The 14,705-nt window shown below is 49.6% G+C and overlaps 2 protein-coding genes across 2 annotated transcripts; both read right to left on the bottom strand.

Moving 5' to 3' along the window:
* Positions 1–1,095: 1,095 nt before the first annotated feature.
* Positions 1,096–1,974, bottom strand: LOC311200322 (transcription factor HES-5-like; the record flags this gene model as incomplete). Its single annotated transcript, XM_084274528.1, is given in 4 exon segments — positions 1,096–1,349; positions 1,450–1,615; positions 1,746–1,844; positions 1,846–1,974. Coding segments are annotated over 4 exon segments (648 nt in total).
* A 7,276-nt stretch (positions 1,975–9,250) lies between these two features.
* LOC311200501 (transcription factor HES-5-like) lies at positions 9,251–10,299 on the bottom strand (the record flags this gene model as incomplete). The annotated part of the gene is made up of 3 exons (XM_084274748.1): positions 10,219–10,299; positions 9,716–9,896; positions 9,251–9,516 (listed from the first exon to the last, which is right to left on the bottom strand). The coding sequence occupies exons 1-3, from the start codon at positions 10,282–10,284 to the stop codon at positions 9,251–9,253; spliced, it is 513 nt and encodes a 170-aa protein (XP_084130874.1). The 5' UTR covers positions 10,285–10,299.
* Positions 10,300–14,705: the final 4,406 nt, after the last annotated feature.

Raw genomic sequence — 14,705 nt, 5'->3', positions numbered from 1 at the left:
GGCGGCTCTTCCCAGCCGTGAGGCAACTGAACACCAGTTCTGAGTCGCGTTCCCTGCTGGAATCCTCCTCACCTCCTTTAACCCCGGGATCACAGGTAAACCGGCTGCGCCGGCTCCTCAAGAAAGAATAGCTCTCCAGATTCATTAACTAGATGTTTTTATTGATTTTTGTACCGTTAAAAGTTTCCGTGGCTTCTGGAGTTCCCTGGCACAGGTTATACACGGGGTGCAGCTCACACGTTACACAGCACAGCATCCTCCAAGGATGGCAGCGAACTTATACTCTCCCCGGGTAGTGGGGATACCAAAGAGTAAATACAATTTGTACACCTGCCTTTCATGAAAGACTTCGATAAATATTTCTCCCCAAATCGACAACACAGCCGTAACTTTATCTCCTATAAGGATAGAAACACAAGCTTTTGCCTTTATAAAAGGCTCACATATCCTGAACCTCACAAGCAGCACCCTGACTTTGTGAGCAAGACATCCTGAGGAATTTCCTCTACATGGTTTGAGTTATGGTTTAACCATTTTCAGAGCGTGTTCAGTACAGTCTACAAATATTATAGACCCTGTTACGGCACCCCTAGGGAAGCTGGGATTTCAAATGTGTCCAGTTAGATCATCTGCTCTGCTTGAGACCCCCAGCCTCAGCCAGACAGTATGGGTGTGTATGGCCCAGGACACTTGGGAGTCTCAAGCAGGACAGGCTGGAGGAGAGGGCTCCTCCTGAATGGACACCTCTGAAAACACCAGCCTGAGCATCATGGCAGCCTCTGCTGTCTCAACAGACGTACACGTACAACCTCACTAAGGTTAAGAACAATCGGTGCTCTGCCCTGAACAGCTCCTCTCAGCCCTCCTAGCAGGAGGATTACATCTCGCATTCTTTTAGAATAACTCTCTCTCCACGTGGTGGGATTGCTTCAGTCCTTCCGCAAGAAGGGACGCGGACATCCGAGCATAGTAATGCTCTGCAAAAGGAAAACATTCTTCCCTACTCGTGAGAGGAGTGGGGGGACTTGCATAGCAAGTCACAATCTCCTCTGGAATCCAGCAAATGTCCAGGAAACACGTAAGCGCGCTCTCGGCCTACCAAGGCCTCCAGAGGCTGCAGGAGGGCTTCAGCGCCGCTTGTTTTGCTGGGGGCTGGTGGGTGGAGGTGGGTACGGATGAAGAACTGGAGTCTTTAGGGGCTGGCTGCGTCCTCTGGAAGTGGCAGATCAGCTTCATCCGTGTCTCTGTGTTTGCTGAGTGGAGGGACAGGAACTGCAGAGCTTCTTTGAGGCACCAGGCATAGCCTTCACAGTAATCCTGCTGCAGGCTTTTGGCAGACGCTGCAAAAGCTGAAAGGGGCGGGGGGGAGACAAGTGTTACATGGGGAGACTCAGGCTGGGGTTTTGGCCCTGAGTAAGGGCAGCAAGCGTGGTGGTGGGATGTGCTCACCTCGGCTGTATTTCAGGTAGCTGACAGTCATCTCCAGGATGTCGGCTTTCTCCAGCTTGGAGTTGGGCTGGTGTCTCTGAAACTCCTTCTCCAGGAGCAGTTTCAGCTGCTCGATGCTGCTGTTAATCCGGTCGCGGCGCAGCTTCTCTACGATGGGTTTCCTGAGCTGTAACACAAAATGGGAAGAGGACAGTTAGCAGTGAGCCTTTCCCCTTCTCCTCCCTAACTTGCAGCCAAAGCAGCTTGGCCCTTCTCAGCTCTCTGCCCTCGCAGTCACAGTGACAGCAGATACTTACTCTGTTCTTTTCTTTGGGTGTTAGGATTTCCAGGGAGAGAGCACTGGGTGCCATTATCCCAAGTGCTGGTGTCAGCTCTGAGCTTGCTGGTTGGCGACTAGAGAAGGGAGCTGGGAGTCCCACTATTTATACCCAGCGGCTGCATAGAAATGTATGGGTCCTGAGCGACTTTGAGTTTCCCACAGTCGATAGCCAATCCATGCGTGCCCCGGGACAATAGAGAAAGCATCTATTACAGCATGGCAAATTGACTGTGAATTGCCTGGGGATAATACCCAGCTCCCAGAGGAGCAGGTGGACTGGGGAGCGTGTGACACAATAGGGCTTGGCATTACTGCGCTGGGGTAGGAACGTGGGAAAGCGTTTGCCCTCATTATAATCAAACTTCTGCCTGATGTTGGGAATGTCAACATCTCAATGTGCTGCCTTTTCCCAGGCTGTGGTGAAATTAAGCACAGGAGACTGGTCCCAGGAAGAGATAATGCTCTGTGCCCACGACCAAAAGAGGGGTTGAAAAGGAAAAGATGCAGAATTAGAGGGACTAAACCCTTTCATTGACATTAAACCGTGCTTAGATGAATACAGTACTAGATAATTTTGGGGCAACTAAAGGCTAAAATGGAGGGAAGAACCTTTAAAACAATTTGCACTGAGCAGTTGCCTTGAAATGTTTCCCTCTCCGTTGTTTAAATACTTCAAGACCCTCTGTAAGTTACATTCAGAGCTCTTCCTTGCTTTTGTTTGGGTAATCTGGGCTTTCGTGTGGCAGCCCGTGACATGTAATGATTACGACTCCTTTCCCAAACATGTCCTACCTAATTTCATGCCACTTTGCAGATACCTCCCTGGTCCTTTGGTCCCGAGTCACCCCGTAAAGCACCCAAATGAATTTTCCCTTTACAGGCAACAGAGATGCAGTGCACAGTCAGAGCTTGTTCATTACCCCACTCTTACCATCCTGCAGAATGGAAACGCAGGCGCTGTGCTGTCCCGTGACAGCTCAATCTGGGGTTTTCTCAGCTTGTGTGCCACGTGTGTTGCTGTGAACACAGGTAACGAAGGGGAAAGGGCCAGAGAGAATCCCAGATTAAAGCTGCCTTTTCCAGATAGCTTTTTCAGGCTATTCTAGGGTTAGTAAACCACCTCAGGTTTACTCCCTCCCCCAGCACAATCCAGTACAAAGCTAGGCACGCTGAAGATCTGTCAGTCAGGCAAGTGAGGCCTCACGCTGACACCTTCCTGGTTGTGTTTATGGCCTGGCTGCCTCAGATCCAGTATGTGCAGCTCTACAGGTTTAAGGGGGGTTGTGCAAGGGCATAATTATTTTTTTTCTTCATGCATTTTTTCAATGGTCAGAGGCTGGAACAGGGAATAAACCCAGATGGTTGCCAATAGGATAGCAGGTTGGGATGTTAATTCTTGAATACCTTCCTACTAATTGTGCAAACCTTATCTATTTCCTGTGTTGGCCTTACAAAACCAGCAAGGAAACCTGCCACTCCACGGTTGGTCTCTTACACCTGACCTCAGCATCCTTCACAATAAGCCAGGGCCAAACCTTGTGTCTGTGGGTACACCGCTAGCAACGCCCTTCCAGCACACGCAGGGTTGTTGCATAGAAGGATGTGATCCACCAAGGATGATCCTGTAACTAGTTACTAACCTGAAGCTTACAAAGCCCCTTGAACTTCCTGGCTTCAGTGATTTCCATAGGTCAGCTGTTCTCTCCTCCTCCCTTTCCAGCCCAAAGACATTTTACATTTAGATGGGTCGCTCAGGGTGTAACAATTTTAATTGTTGATGGTTGTCAAAACCCTGTAACTGACTAGGGAGAATGAGTCCTATTCAGAGTGAGTACCCTGGATTATTTTGTCAGCTTGTCATCGCAGTTGCCTGCAGCCAGCATGGAACTTGTGCCGTTGCTGGAGCCTGAAGTCGAGCATGGGGCTTTGTGCGTCTCGAGGGTCACGTGAGATGGAGTGGGCAGCAGGTCCTGCCACACACTGGATGGGAAGGGCTGTGTCTGCAGCAGGCATGGTGAGGTGGGAGGGAAGCTTTGACCCAATTTTCAGTTCTGGAAAGATGAAATGAGTGGTCTTAAATGCTGCCATCCTCTCCCCAGCACAATGCCCTAGACTCCGAGGGGCTAAACCAACTCCCACTTGATTAAAGCATTATCCCTTCCTTTAAGTGCTGGGCAGATGGTGCAGCAGGCGTTGGCTTTCTTCTCCGGACCCACAGAGGCACACTTCTTTTGTTGGCAGTTTAACACTGTGAATGGGGCAATGTGGGAAATCCTCCGAGCTGTGGACTCGCCATCTGACGTGAATGGTGAACCAGGCACGCTGCTTGCAGCAGCACACACAACAACAGCCCGCTGGGCTCACAAGCTCCCAGCTTCTCTCCCCCCCGCCTCTCTCTGTCAGTTGAAAAGGTAACAAATCTTCATTTCCCACCTTGCCGGCTTCCCCTGCCCTCTGCATACTGCTGATGGATACCAGAAACATGTATCTCTTCCCCCCCCTGCTTTGATTATCAAGGCCTGAAGATGTAATGGCAAGCCTATTTCCCAACTGATGCTTCAGAATAGCAAATTGTCTTGACTAAAGCTATCCCTGGAATATGTTCATTGTGGAACTGCCTATGTGCTTTCTGCAGGGATTTCAGTAAGGAAACAAACAAAATACAGAAATCCTGGGCTGTCAGCAGTCCAGTTGTTCTTTCTTTAAAAGTCTGTAACTAGTTTGCTCTGTTTCAGCTCTCTTTAAATTCAGCTGTCAGCTCAGTAGTCTGTCCCACTGAAACATGCCTGTGGTTCAAATCCTGGTCCCTGTCCTTCATATCTGTGGGAGGAGTTTGTGCCTCTGTGGAGCCAGGATGAAAGATGGATTGTCTGAGGCTCTGAAGCAGGGGTTTCCCTGATTGGGGAATGAAGGGTTGAAAGAAACAAATCCCCAGAACTGTCAAACGTGTGGAGCTAAGTGATGTGACACAATAATTGCATTCTTTGGAGGATGGTGTGAAATCTGGACCCCCTCTTGAGAGATGACAGCTATGCTGTGGACAGAGAGGCCTGCTTTCTTAGTGGCCTCATTCCTCAGTAAATCACATTGCAGTCACAAGTTGCAATGTGAAGGTGGAGTCTTCAAAATGGGGAGATGTCTCTGGGCTCACCTGGAGTAGATATGGAAAGAGAAATCTGTGAACAACTGTCTGTGTACTGACAGACCTGGTGTGCCAGGCAGGAGTCCTAGCTTTTCCTAGGAGCCATCGTGTTAATTGTCTCCTGCTGTAGATGCTCACTACTTGACCTGGGGCTATGGTGTGCAACCTGTGCCCTGCAGATTGCTTTGAGTTGAGGAACATCCATAGGGAACCCCGGAAAGGTGACCAACCATCCCTGAGATATCAGCGGGAGGCTTGTGGTCACTACAGTCCCTGAATCGGAATGGCCTGGGAAAGTGGTACTGGGCTATGGGGCTGTCTGTGGCTAGCTTGTAGGTGGTGGTTTCAGCCCCAGTGCAGGCTTACTACACACTCTGTTCTTACAGAAGATGCTGCTACTTGCAATGCCTGTTGGCAGCTGTCTTAGCCCATGTGATGCTTGGCTTGCTGTGGAGGGGAGCCCAGTGTACTGCGATGTAGCAACAGGTCTGGAGGATGGCTGACTGTCAGTGTAAGGAAAACCAGAATTGCATTGTCTGTTTGGCAGCACTAGCAGGCAGTGATCCTGGGCATCTGGGGCTGTACTTACAGTACACAACCTGGTTGCTTAGAGCTTTCCTTTCTATATCACTGTTAGTGCATTTTTATTTCAGTCCATTTCCTACATTCCTGTCTCACAAATGCTATTGGTGGTATTTTTAAAGAAATAATTAAGATGATTTTTTTTCTTTCCTGTGCCTTCCTTAAATGGTTTAAAATCTTTCTGACAACTCCTCTCGAGACACCTATTTAGTGTCAAAGAGCATAACGTTCCCAAGTTCTAAAAGGGCTCTGGCATAATACTGATCGATCAATGTGCTCCTTGGGAAAATAGCTCTCCAGATGGTCTATCGGGACAGGAATTGCTGGTCATCACAATGCAGAGCCAAAAAGCGTCACTAATGTGGGCTGTTGTGAGGCACACTTCCTTTGTGGTCCCTTTGAATGTCATAAATAGGGACCAAAGTGTGGGAAACTCTGAGAAACCCAGGCCCACACTCTGAGGTTAATAGGGGCTTTGTCAGGAGAGTATTCCTGGGCTGTGGGATCAGCATAATAAACAACATCTTCCCTAAGGGTGGGAATGTGTTGGAGCAGAGGAGAGTCACCCCAGGGGACAGTGGAGCAGCAAGAAGCTTTGGGTTCAATTATTATAAGTGATAATAATTAATAAATGGTAAACATAACCTTTGCTGTGCCAAGGGGGGTGAAACTGGGGCTCTGGCTTTTAACTCTCAAGTAATTGGTAAACTAAAGCCCAGAGGGAGCAAGTTTTTGGCTGGTGAAAAACAGGAGTGATGTGCTTGTACCAGCCCTGGATCTGACTCCTTGGACAAATTGGGGCTTTCTGGTGGGGGCTGGTTTCTTCCCCCTGCCCAGAATGGAGATGCCTACTGCTTCTTTCCCTTACTCCCCTCTGCAGACAGTGGGTCTGAATCTGCTGTGTGGTAACAGCTAAGCATGCTGAGCCCCCAGCTGTAGCCAGGGGAATGGCGTGTGGCCTCAGTGTAAAGGAGACTCCGACCCTGTGCTGTGAATAGCAGTAGCTGTCTCTTTCCACGTCGGCCAATCCAGGAGGCAGGAGCTCTGGGCTGATAAGCCTGACCAAGGTCTCACACAACTCTTGCACAGTTGTCATTTCTACAGCCCATTCCTAGAACGGTTTCTAGCCCAGTAGCCTGTGACTAGACTGGGACTGGGTCCAAATCCAGCTGTCTGCAGTCTGTGCAGCTCTTCTTTGCTTTCCTTGTTTCTGTTGTCAGCTTTAAACAAACTGCATCAGTGCTGCCAACCATGACATTCACAGCCTGGCTTACTTGGGTGGTGACTCAGCTGCAGAAGATGCTACAAGGAGAGCATCAAGGTCCTCAAGTGTGTCCAGGGAAGCGCAACCAGGCTGGGGAAGGGGCTGGAGGGCAAATCCTATGAGGAGCGGCTGAGGGAGCTGGGGGTGCTCAGCCTGGAGAAGAGGAGGCTGAGGGGAGACCTTATCACCAGCTACCTGACAGGAGGGTGCAGAGAGGTGTGTGATGGTCTCTTCAGCCAGGGGACAGGAGATGCGACAAGGGGCAATGGCCTCGAGCTGCCCCAGGGCAGGGTCAGATCAGACGTGAGGGAAAAGCTCTTCCCTGAAAGAGTTGTGGGGATGTGGAACAGGCTGCCCAGGGAGGGGGCTGAGTCCCCACCTCTGGGTGTGTTTAAAAAAAAGGGTAGATGAGGTACTTAGAGATATGGTTTAGCATGGAACAGGAATGGTTGGATTTGATGATCTTAAAGGTCTTTTCCAACCCAGTGATTCTGTGATACCCACCCATATAATAAATAGCAGGAGACTTCTGCATCCCATGAGTGACTCTACTCATCCCTTTGCAGTCAGATTGCAGTGTGCTGTGGGGCACGTTGCATTTTGGCTGAGCCTGACACACCCCCCTCCCCTGACTTCCTATCTAGTAACTGCCCTAGTTAGGTTTTAAAAATGGATGAATTTTGCTGGGGTTTGGAAGCTCGTGCTGCTTGACAAAGCCAAGTTGAGCACTGCAAGGTAAAGTGTCTCTTGACAGATTACTAAGCAACCACAAAATATAAAAATATCTGTTCTGAATGATATAGTTCTTCATTGGGAAGAACAAAGCTGTCTGCAGCATTGGTACCAGCCCTGAGGAGCTGCAGAACGGTACCAAACCCCCAGCTTTACTGCATTGGCAGACAGGTGAATAGCACTCAGCCAGCTTGTGAGTTCAGGGTAAAATAATAACCAAAATGATCCCTTCAGCTGTACTGAAGTGCAGCAACATGTTCCTCACCTGGCTAGCTGGCTTCTTCACCCTTTCCATGGGTATAACAAAGGGTATTACCAGGTAGAGCTGGCAGTGTTTGAATGCAGTTTGACCCCATCGCCTTAGCAGATCTGAGTTTACTTAGACCTTAAATAAGCAGCCATTTGACAAGATCAGATATTCAGGTTTCCTTTTGTTCAGTGAAAAAAGCATATGCTTAGAAACAAAGGTTTTCAAGGGCATTCCTCCCAGGGAATCTGAGGAGACTCCATTGCAGGTAGCTTCAAAGGGGAGGGCAAGATCCCCAAGCAAAGTAAGGTGCCAGACTCTCAGGAGATTACTAGGAGTTTTGCATGTTGCCACCTCCTAAATGGACAGAAATTGCAAGGTGGGTGGGTAAATTAATGAGTGGGAGGGAATAAATTGGCTGTGAAATGAATGGTTGCTGAGGCTGAACAGGTTGCTGTTAAGTACCTGGGTCTACACCTCCCAGTATCTCGCTTCAATTTTGTCTCCATCTTAGTTTTTGATAACTTCTCCAGAAGTTGCTGCTTTGCAGGATCTGAAATCCTGTTCTGCCAAACAAATTTCACAAATCTAAACTGGGATGAAGGGCTCCCCATAGCTTCCCCACTGCAAGAGGAACCTACACACAACGCTTAGTCCAGGAGTAGTACCCACTCCAGTCACTTCAGACCAAAGACTTAATGACCAAAACCCTTTTTATTGTATTGTACAGTGAAGATACCAAAGTTGAACATCACACAGGATGAATACATCACAACTTTATAAAAGCATTTTAAGCTCTTTAGCATGTTCGGCGAATTATTCTAAAGTACTTACTGCCTCCCTTCTTCCCTCCCTTCCTTAAGGTATATCACAGGCATTTCCTTTACAAAAGGCATCAATTATCCCTCAACCCAGAGCAGCACAAACTGACTTTAGTGAGAATTTTTCCCAGAGCTACCTGTTACAACGTTCTGTAAGAAGGTACATTAAAAATAACACAGGAACTTCAGAAGAGTCAGCATTTCTTAACAGCGACTTTCCCTCTAAATGTAAAGGCTCAGAATTCTCTTTATGATACAAAATACACTCTTCAAAGTGCTCCTTCTTTAGGAAGGTCAATATGTTATCTAGAGACAATGGAGCACTTGAACCTGTGACCCAGGGAGTAAGTAGGAAGAATTCCACTGACAGCCACAGGCTCACCAGCCTTGCCAAGCAAAAGCATGATGGGAACTGAACAGCGTTTGCTCTCTTAATCACTGCAGAACTGGGTCCTCTCTTTGGCTAGGAGCCACCGATAAAAGCAGCAAATTTGCTGCAGGATACACAGGCAATCCTTCACTATGAAGGGAAACTACTCAGCGGCCCTCATTTCTTGTGACAGAAAAATAACAACTGCCCTCCCTCCCCTCCCTTTGGAAAACAACGTTTCCTACTTTAAAAGAGGAACTGCAAAATCACGGGTCCCTCTAGTTTTTGTAGCAAAACATCAGAGTGAAGCAAAGTTCTGCAGGTCTACCAGGGTCTCCAGATGGCAGGAGCAGCCGCCACTGTCTTCTGGGCAGGTTGCTTTCTGGCAAACAGGCAGGGTGACAGGGGTGGGCTGCGCAGGGCAGGGGAGCAGGCCATGTCAGCACTCATCTGGGCTTTGCAGAAGTGCTTGATCAGCTGCACTTGAGTTTCCTTCTTGGGTTCGTAGCAGGACAGAAAATGCATAGCTTCCCTGAGGCACCGCAGGTACCCGCTGCTGAAGTCCTGCTCCAGGTTCTTGTGCATCAGTGCTAGAAAAGAGAGAAAGCAGGTGCAGGGGGTTAAGATCATGACCAAAACGGGTGGCATGTACATGGAGTTTCTTGCAAGAGCCTGAGGACACCCCCCTTGTGGGACTAGACCTGGTGTGTTACAGCCAGGGCTCTACAGGAGGGCAAAGGCCTGTGATAACAGGTGTCAAGCAGTGTGTGATATTTGCTCTGCACTCACTTTGGTCCTGCAGCTGGCTCTGCTGCTTCAGGTAGCTAACAGCCACTTCCAGGATGTCGGCTTTCTCCAGCTTGGAGTTGGGCTGGTGTCTCTGAAACTCCTTCTCCAGGAGCAGTTTCAGCTGCTCGATGCTGCTGTTAATCCGGTCGCGGCGCATTTTCTCCACCACCGGCTTCCTCAGCTGTAAGAGAGGTGCAGCAGGTCGTTAAGGATTTTCTGAGACCTGACCTCATTTCCCCTGCTGATGCCCTGATATGTGCATGTTCAAAGATGCTTTCTTTTGGTAGGAGAGCTTTGCAACGCTGCCTACCTGTTCCCTGCTAAATTTCATTTCAGAAGAACCTATACAACCTCCTTTATCTCTCCTGAACCCATTTGCCTTCCCCCAGACCACCTTCTCCCTCTTTATTTCACCTTCTCCTGTGTACTATTTATTCGGTAGGGGCAGCCCATTGCACAGAGCACAGACCAGCCTTTCCAAACCTGTCAAGGCCTCTACTTACTTTGTTCTTTTCTTTTGGCAGCAGTTTCTCCTCCATGTGGATCACGAGAGTGTGACTGGGAGCCATTCTTAGGGCTCTCAGTCCTGGGCACAGACCCCCACGTTGAGCTGCTCTGCTGGGTGTAAGACTGGGCTTCGGCACTCACCCAGTGCCTGTATTTATACATTGGGGAGCTTCAGCAGATATGTGAGTCTGGGGATGGCTGGTGTTTCCCACAGCCGTTCAGCCAATCCAGGCACACAGCTGAACAATGGAGGAAGCATCTATTAGTGCACGGTACATTGGCTGCAAATGCCCCTGAGAGAATAACCTTCTGCCCACGCTGACTGGTGGAGTGTGCAGAGTGGCTCTAGGGGCTGCCCGGGGATCTGGGAAAACACTGACCCTCCAGCTGGTCCTCTGGGATCAATTGCATTCCTGAGTCCCTGCATGTGCCAGTCACTTTGGTGGTGTGGAGGAGGCACGCTTTTGGGGAAAGGCGGGAAAAGGAGAAGAAAGGGAGCACTGTTAGGGTCAAAATCAACAGCAGCAATGACATCTCTCTGCTTCTAGAGGGGGCACTTTACAGTGCTGTTGCCAGAGCGTGGGGGTATTTGCACTTGTCTGCACAGTCGTTACACTTCTAATTGGTGAGCCAGAGTGGTACTGGTGTGAAACGATGGGTTGGTTTGTATGAAGTTTCTAAACACCTTGGAGAACGCGTAGTCGGGATGTTGGATGGGCAGGGTGAATTTGTGTTGGGAATGGGGAGCAAAATGGAAAGGGTGACCTCTGTTTCCCTCTTCACATGTGGAGGTATGTGAGCCCATCACACCTCCGGTCCCATTGCCTTCCTTAAGGACAGCCACACACCTCCTAGCACGGCTGGGCTTGTGCCCAGTCACCCCTGTAGCTCTCCCTTCTTCCTTTTCTACTCTCTTATATGGACTTTGAGAAGAATGATGTTTGAGATGGGCTAAAGAAGAGCATCAGGTTCAACCCAGAGTCCTAGGCCTTGGGAAGTCAGAGGCAGGTTATGAGTGGGATTTGGTAGCTAAGGCCCATCTTTGGACCTCAGCAAGGAAGACAGCTCTGCTTCTTGCCTGAGGTTTCTGGTATGCTTTGCATCACACCGTCCCACTGCAGACAGGACCTGCCGCAGTTTGCAGAACGAGAGACTCGGGAGACCGTGTAATTGCCTCCCTGTGTAACCTGTAGTGTGCCATCCCCACTCTGTTTTCTTACCTGGACAATGAGGATAGCTCTGCCTGCTTGTATTTGTGTGAAAGCATTTACCCCACCTGAGAAAAGCTGTGCTGCATCCTGCCATCCCAGGGTCCAGTCTGCAGTGCCCTAGGCAGAGGCTGGGAATCTGGGAGTGGAAACGGTGGAGGGAAGTGTGCAGTGAGGTAGGAAAGCCAAAGGCGATTTCTTCCTTGGAAATGGTGAAATGAAGCCTGAGTTTAACGGGCAGTTGACAGGAAGGAGGGAGGTGACGCTGAAATAGCCGGCTTGGTGGTTTTCATTGTATGGGCCTGAATGGGCTTAGCTCTTTGTGAAGGGCAGATGTTGTCCTGGGAGCCCTTTATTCCCTGCGTTGTGGGAAAGCCAGGAGACAAGACATCTCATGAACACTTTGAAGCAGTCAAAGGATTATGACACAAAATAAGATACAGCTCAGCGACCCTGCCCTAGCTTTTGCCAGCTATGATAAGGTGTTGCCCTTTTTCCTGGCTGTTTTTTTGGCTAGCCTTCCTCCAAACGTTGGCATCCTATGTTTTCCCTTTCCTAGCAAGGGGGCAGCCATGGCAGGCCTTGAAGTGAGGAGATGACAGGTAGGCATGTCCCGAGCAGGTTGAAGAGACTCTTCAGCGTCAAAAACCATCTTTTTCCCAGCTCCTGAGAAGCAGCCCTGACCTTTATTGCTGTATTATAGCTGATAGCCAGATGGTCTTTTGGGAGTTGGATTCTTTCCCTTTAAATCATTCAGGCTCAAGCACCGTCACTAATGTCGTGAGTAGTTGCAAGGCACACTTCTATTGTCCCAACAAGAAATGTTATCAATAGGGGAAAAGTATGGGAAACGGGGAGAAATGCAAACCCACACAGCCCGGTGCTAATAACTCCTTTGTGGAGCCTGCACTTCTGTCAGGGCACGATGAACTCACAGGGCTTTTTCACCAAACAGGCCTGAAAAGCGCACGCTGCACCGCGCTGGCAGGGGCTGCTCGGAGATCTGTGTTTACCAGGGGAAAGGGGCGACGTGGGGCAAGGGGCAGAGGCACCGGTTCACACACTGGGGTGGCCAGGGGGAATGTGGAGCTTCTCCTAGGGGCTGCTGTGCTCTTTCCCTCTGGGAATCGGGAGCTGAGGTCATGTCTGCAGTGGGAGGGAGGGACAGGGCCGAAGCGGGCACCGTGTTTTTATCTGGTACCCGTTGTGGATACTGCTGGGCACCTGTGAGAGCCCAGGGGGGAAGGGGTGTCTCAGGGTCAGTGCTGCTCTGCAGTGGAAGTCCTGTGGGTGGGCTCTTCTCGCTGTCTTGCCCAGGGGTTTATCTGCTCTCTGTGGGGACTCTGGTTGGGGTGCATCTCCCTGGGACACACCTTTGCCACCATGGCTGCCTGGAGCGGGGCCTTGCAGGATCTGTCCCACATGCAGTCTGATCTCAGATGGGCTTTTGCCCATGGCTGGTAATGGGCGAAAGGCTGTTACACCAGGGAAGGGGAAGGTACTGAGCTGGCCCTGGTCTTACTTTCACAGGTTATGCACTAGTGGCAGTGACACTGAGGAGGGCAGTAGCGATGTGAACACCTGCCAGGGTCCTGAGTAGATATGTGCTGACATGAGTGGCAGTGATTAAGTTTGGATGCTTGGTGAGACTTACATGCTGTGCTACACTCATACCTTCCTATCGCTGGGTGGACACATACTGTTGTTTAAGATTCCTGGCCTTTAGCATCACAAATCCCCACAGTATTACCAGATCCCTTCATCATCCTCGTGCCCTTGTGACTCACCCTGTGGAGGTTTCTTGGATAAGATTTGGAAAGCCGGGGTACTGCCTGTTTGAGGTGAGCCCTAACAGTCCTGTGATGGCTTGTAACTTAGGAGCCACCTCTTAGTTTGGTGTGGCAGATGAAGGGCCCTTCTCCCAGCCCTAGGTTCAGGTAGGCCCAGGTTCAGGTAGGCCCAGGTACAGCTAACCCAGCCTACTGCGTTCCGCTCGAGGGGCTGCAGTGATGCTTTTACCCAACAAATGGGTAAAAAAGGTTTGGCATCAGAGGCAATATATGAAGAAATTGTTCTGCCAGAGCTGCTTCTCGGGATGGGCTGCTGCAGGCAGAGTTCTGCTGTCTGAACCAGGGGAGAGGATGTTTTAGTGGAAGGTTTAGTTCCCTCTTGTAGGGGAAAAGGCTACGTTGTTGTTAGAGCTGCTGTATGAAATATTCAGTTAAATGTCAACAGCATGGCATTATCTTGCCTCCTTTCAACATTAGAACCCCGCCAAAAAGGGGCCTTTTATCACTGTAAAGTACATTCTTCACAGGTTTAACCTTTTTTAATTAGTTTTTTCTTTAGACCCTGAACGCTCAGTATATTGCCCTTCACAGGTGTGTAAGTGAAGGCAAGTGGGCTGGGATCATTAGGAATTGTATAAGAGAATTTGAGCTGTGTTTTCAGGGTTGTTAGAAGCAAAAGCAATTTCTGTAGCTGCTTGTGTGGGTGACCCTGCAATAGGCATGCACCAATGACACAGTTTTTCTACAGTGAGTATTCCAAATAATTAAAAATTAAGGAGAATTTATTATTTTTTCTGCCCAGCTGTAATTCCCACAAGTCACCTCTCGGCATATTCAAGAGTGCACAAGAGGGATTTATTATTTCCTGGTATATTGACTCTGAAAGGTCTGGGGATTACAGCTGCTTTGCACATGAATAGCTGGAGTGTGTTGTACAAAAGGCATGGTCTGTGGGATAATGGGGTTGGATGTGGGAAAGCGCTGACCCTGGGGGAGAGCAGGCTGGTGCCTGATGGCAGGAATCAATTATGTCTCAAAGGAACACATTGCCCTGGGAGCAGGCTTTGCGGGAGCCACCATGTTATGTGCTTATCACCCTCCTCCTCCAAAAACCCCTATAAACCAACCCCTGTGTATCTCCTGCCCCTCTGCTTTTACCAGGGGACTCAGCTACACCTTGCTCTACCGTTACACCAGTTGGAGCTTAGTTATGATCTAACATAACCCTTCTCCATCTTAGCAGTTGGGCTGAGACCCAGCAGTTCTCTCCCATGTGCTACCAGATGGGTTTGAGTTTTGATCTGGAGCACCCCAGGTACCACGGTCTGCAGTGGGAGCACACGCTCCCCAAACCTCCTCTGAAATACACAGACCTCCATCAGGCACCTCCTCAGCTCTGGCCCAGCAAGGAGAGCAGCCTGTTGCTGACAGTGCAGTGGAGGGAGCAAAAGCAGAAGCAAAAGCTGCTGAGTTCATGCACTTCCC

Source organism: Gallinula chloropus (genome assembly GCF_964237585.1).
Source record: "Gallinula chloropus genome assembly, chromosome: 23".
Taxonomy (NCBI): Eukaryota; Metazoa; Chordata; class Aves; order Gruiformes; family Rallidae; genus Gallinula; species Gallinula chloropus.
This window is presented reverse-complemented; position numbering and strand designations above follow the sequence as displayed.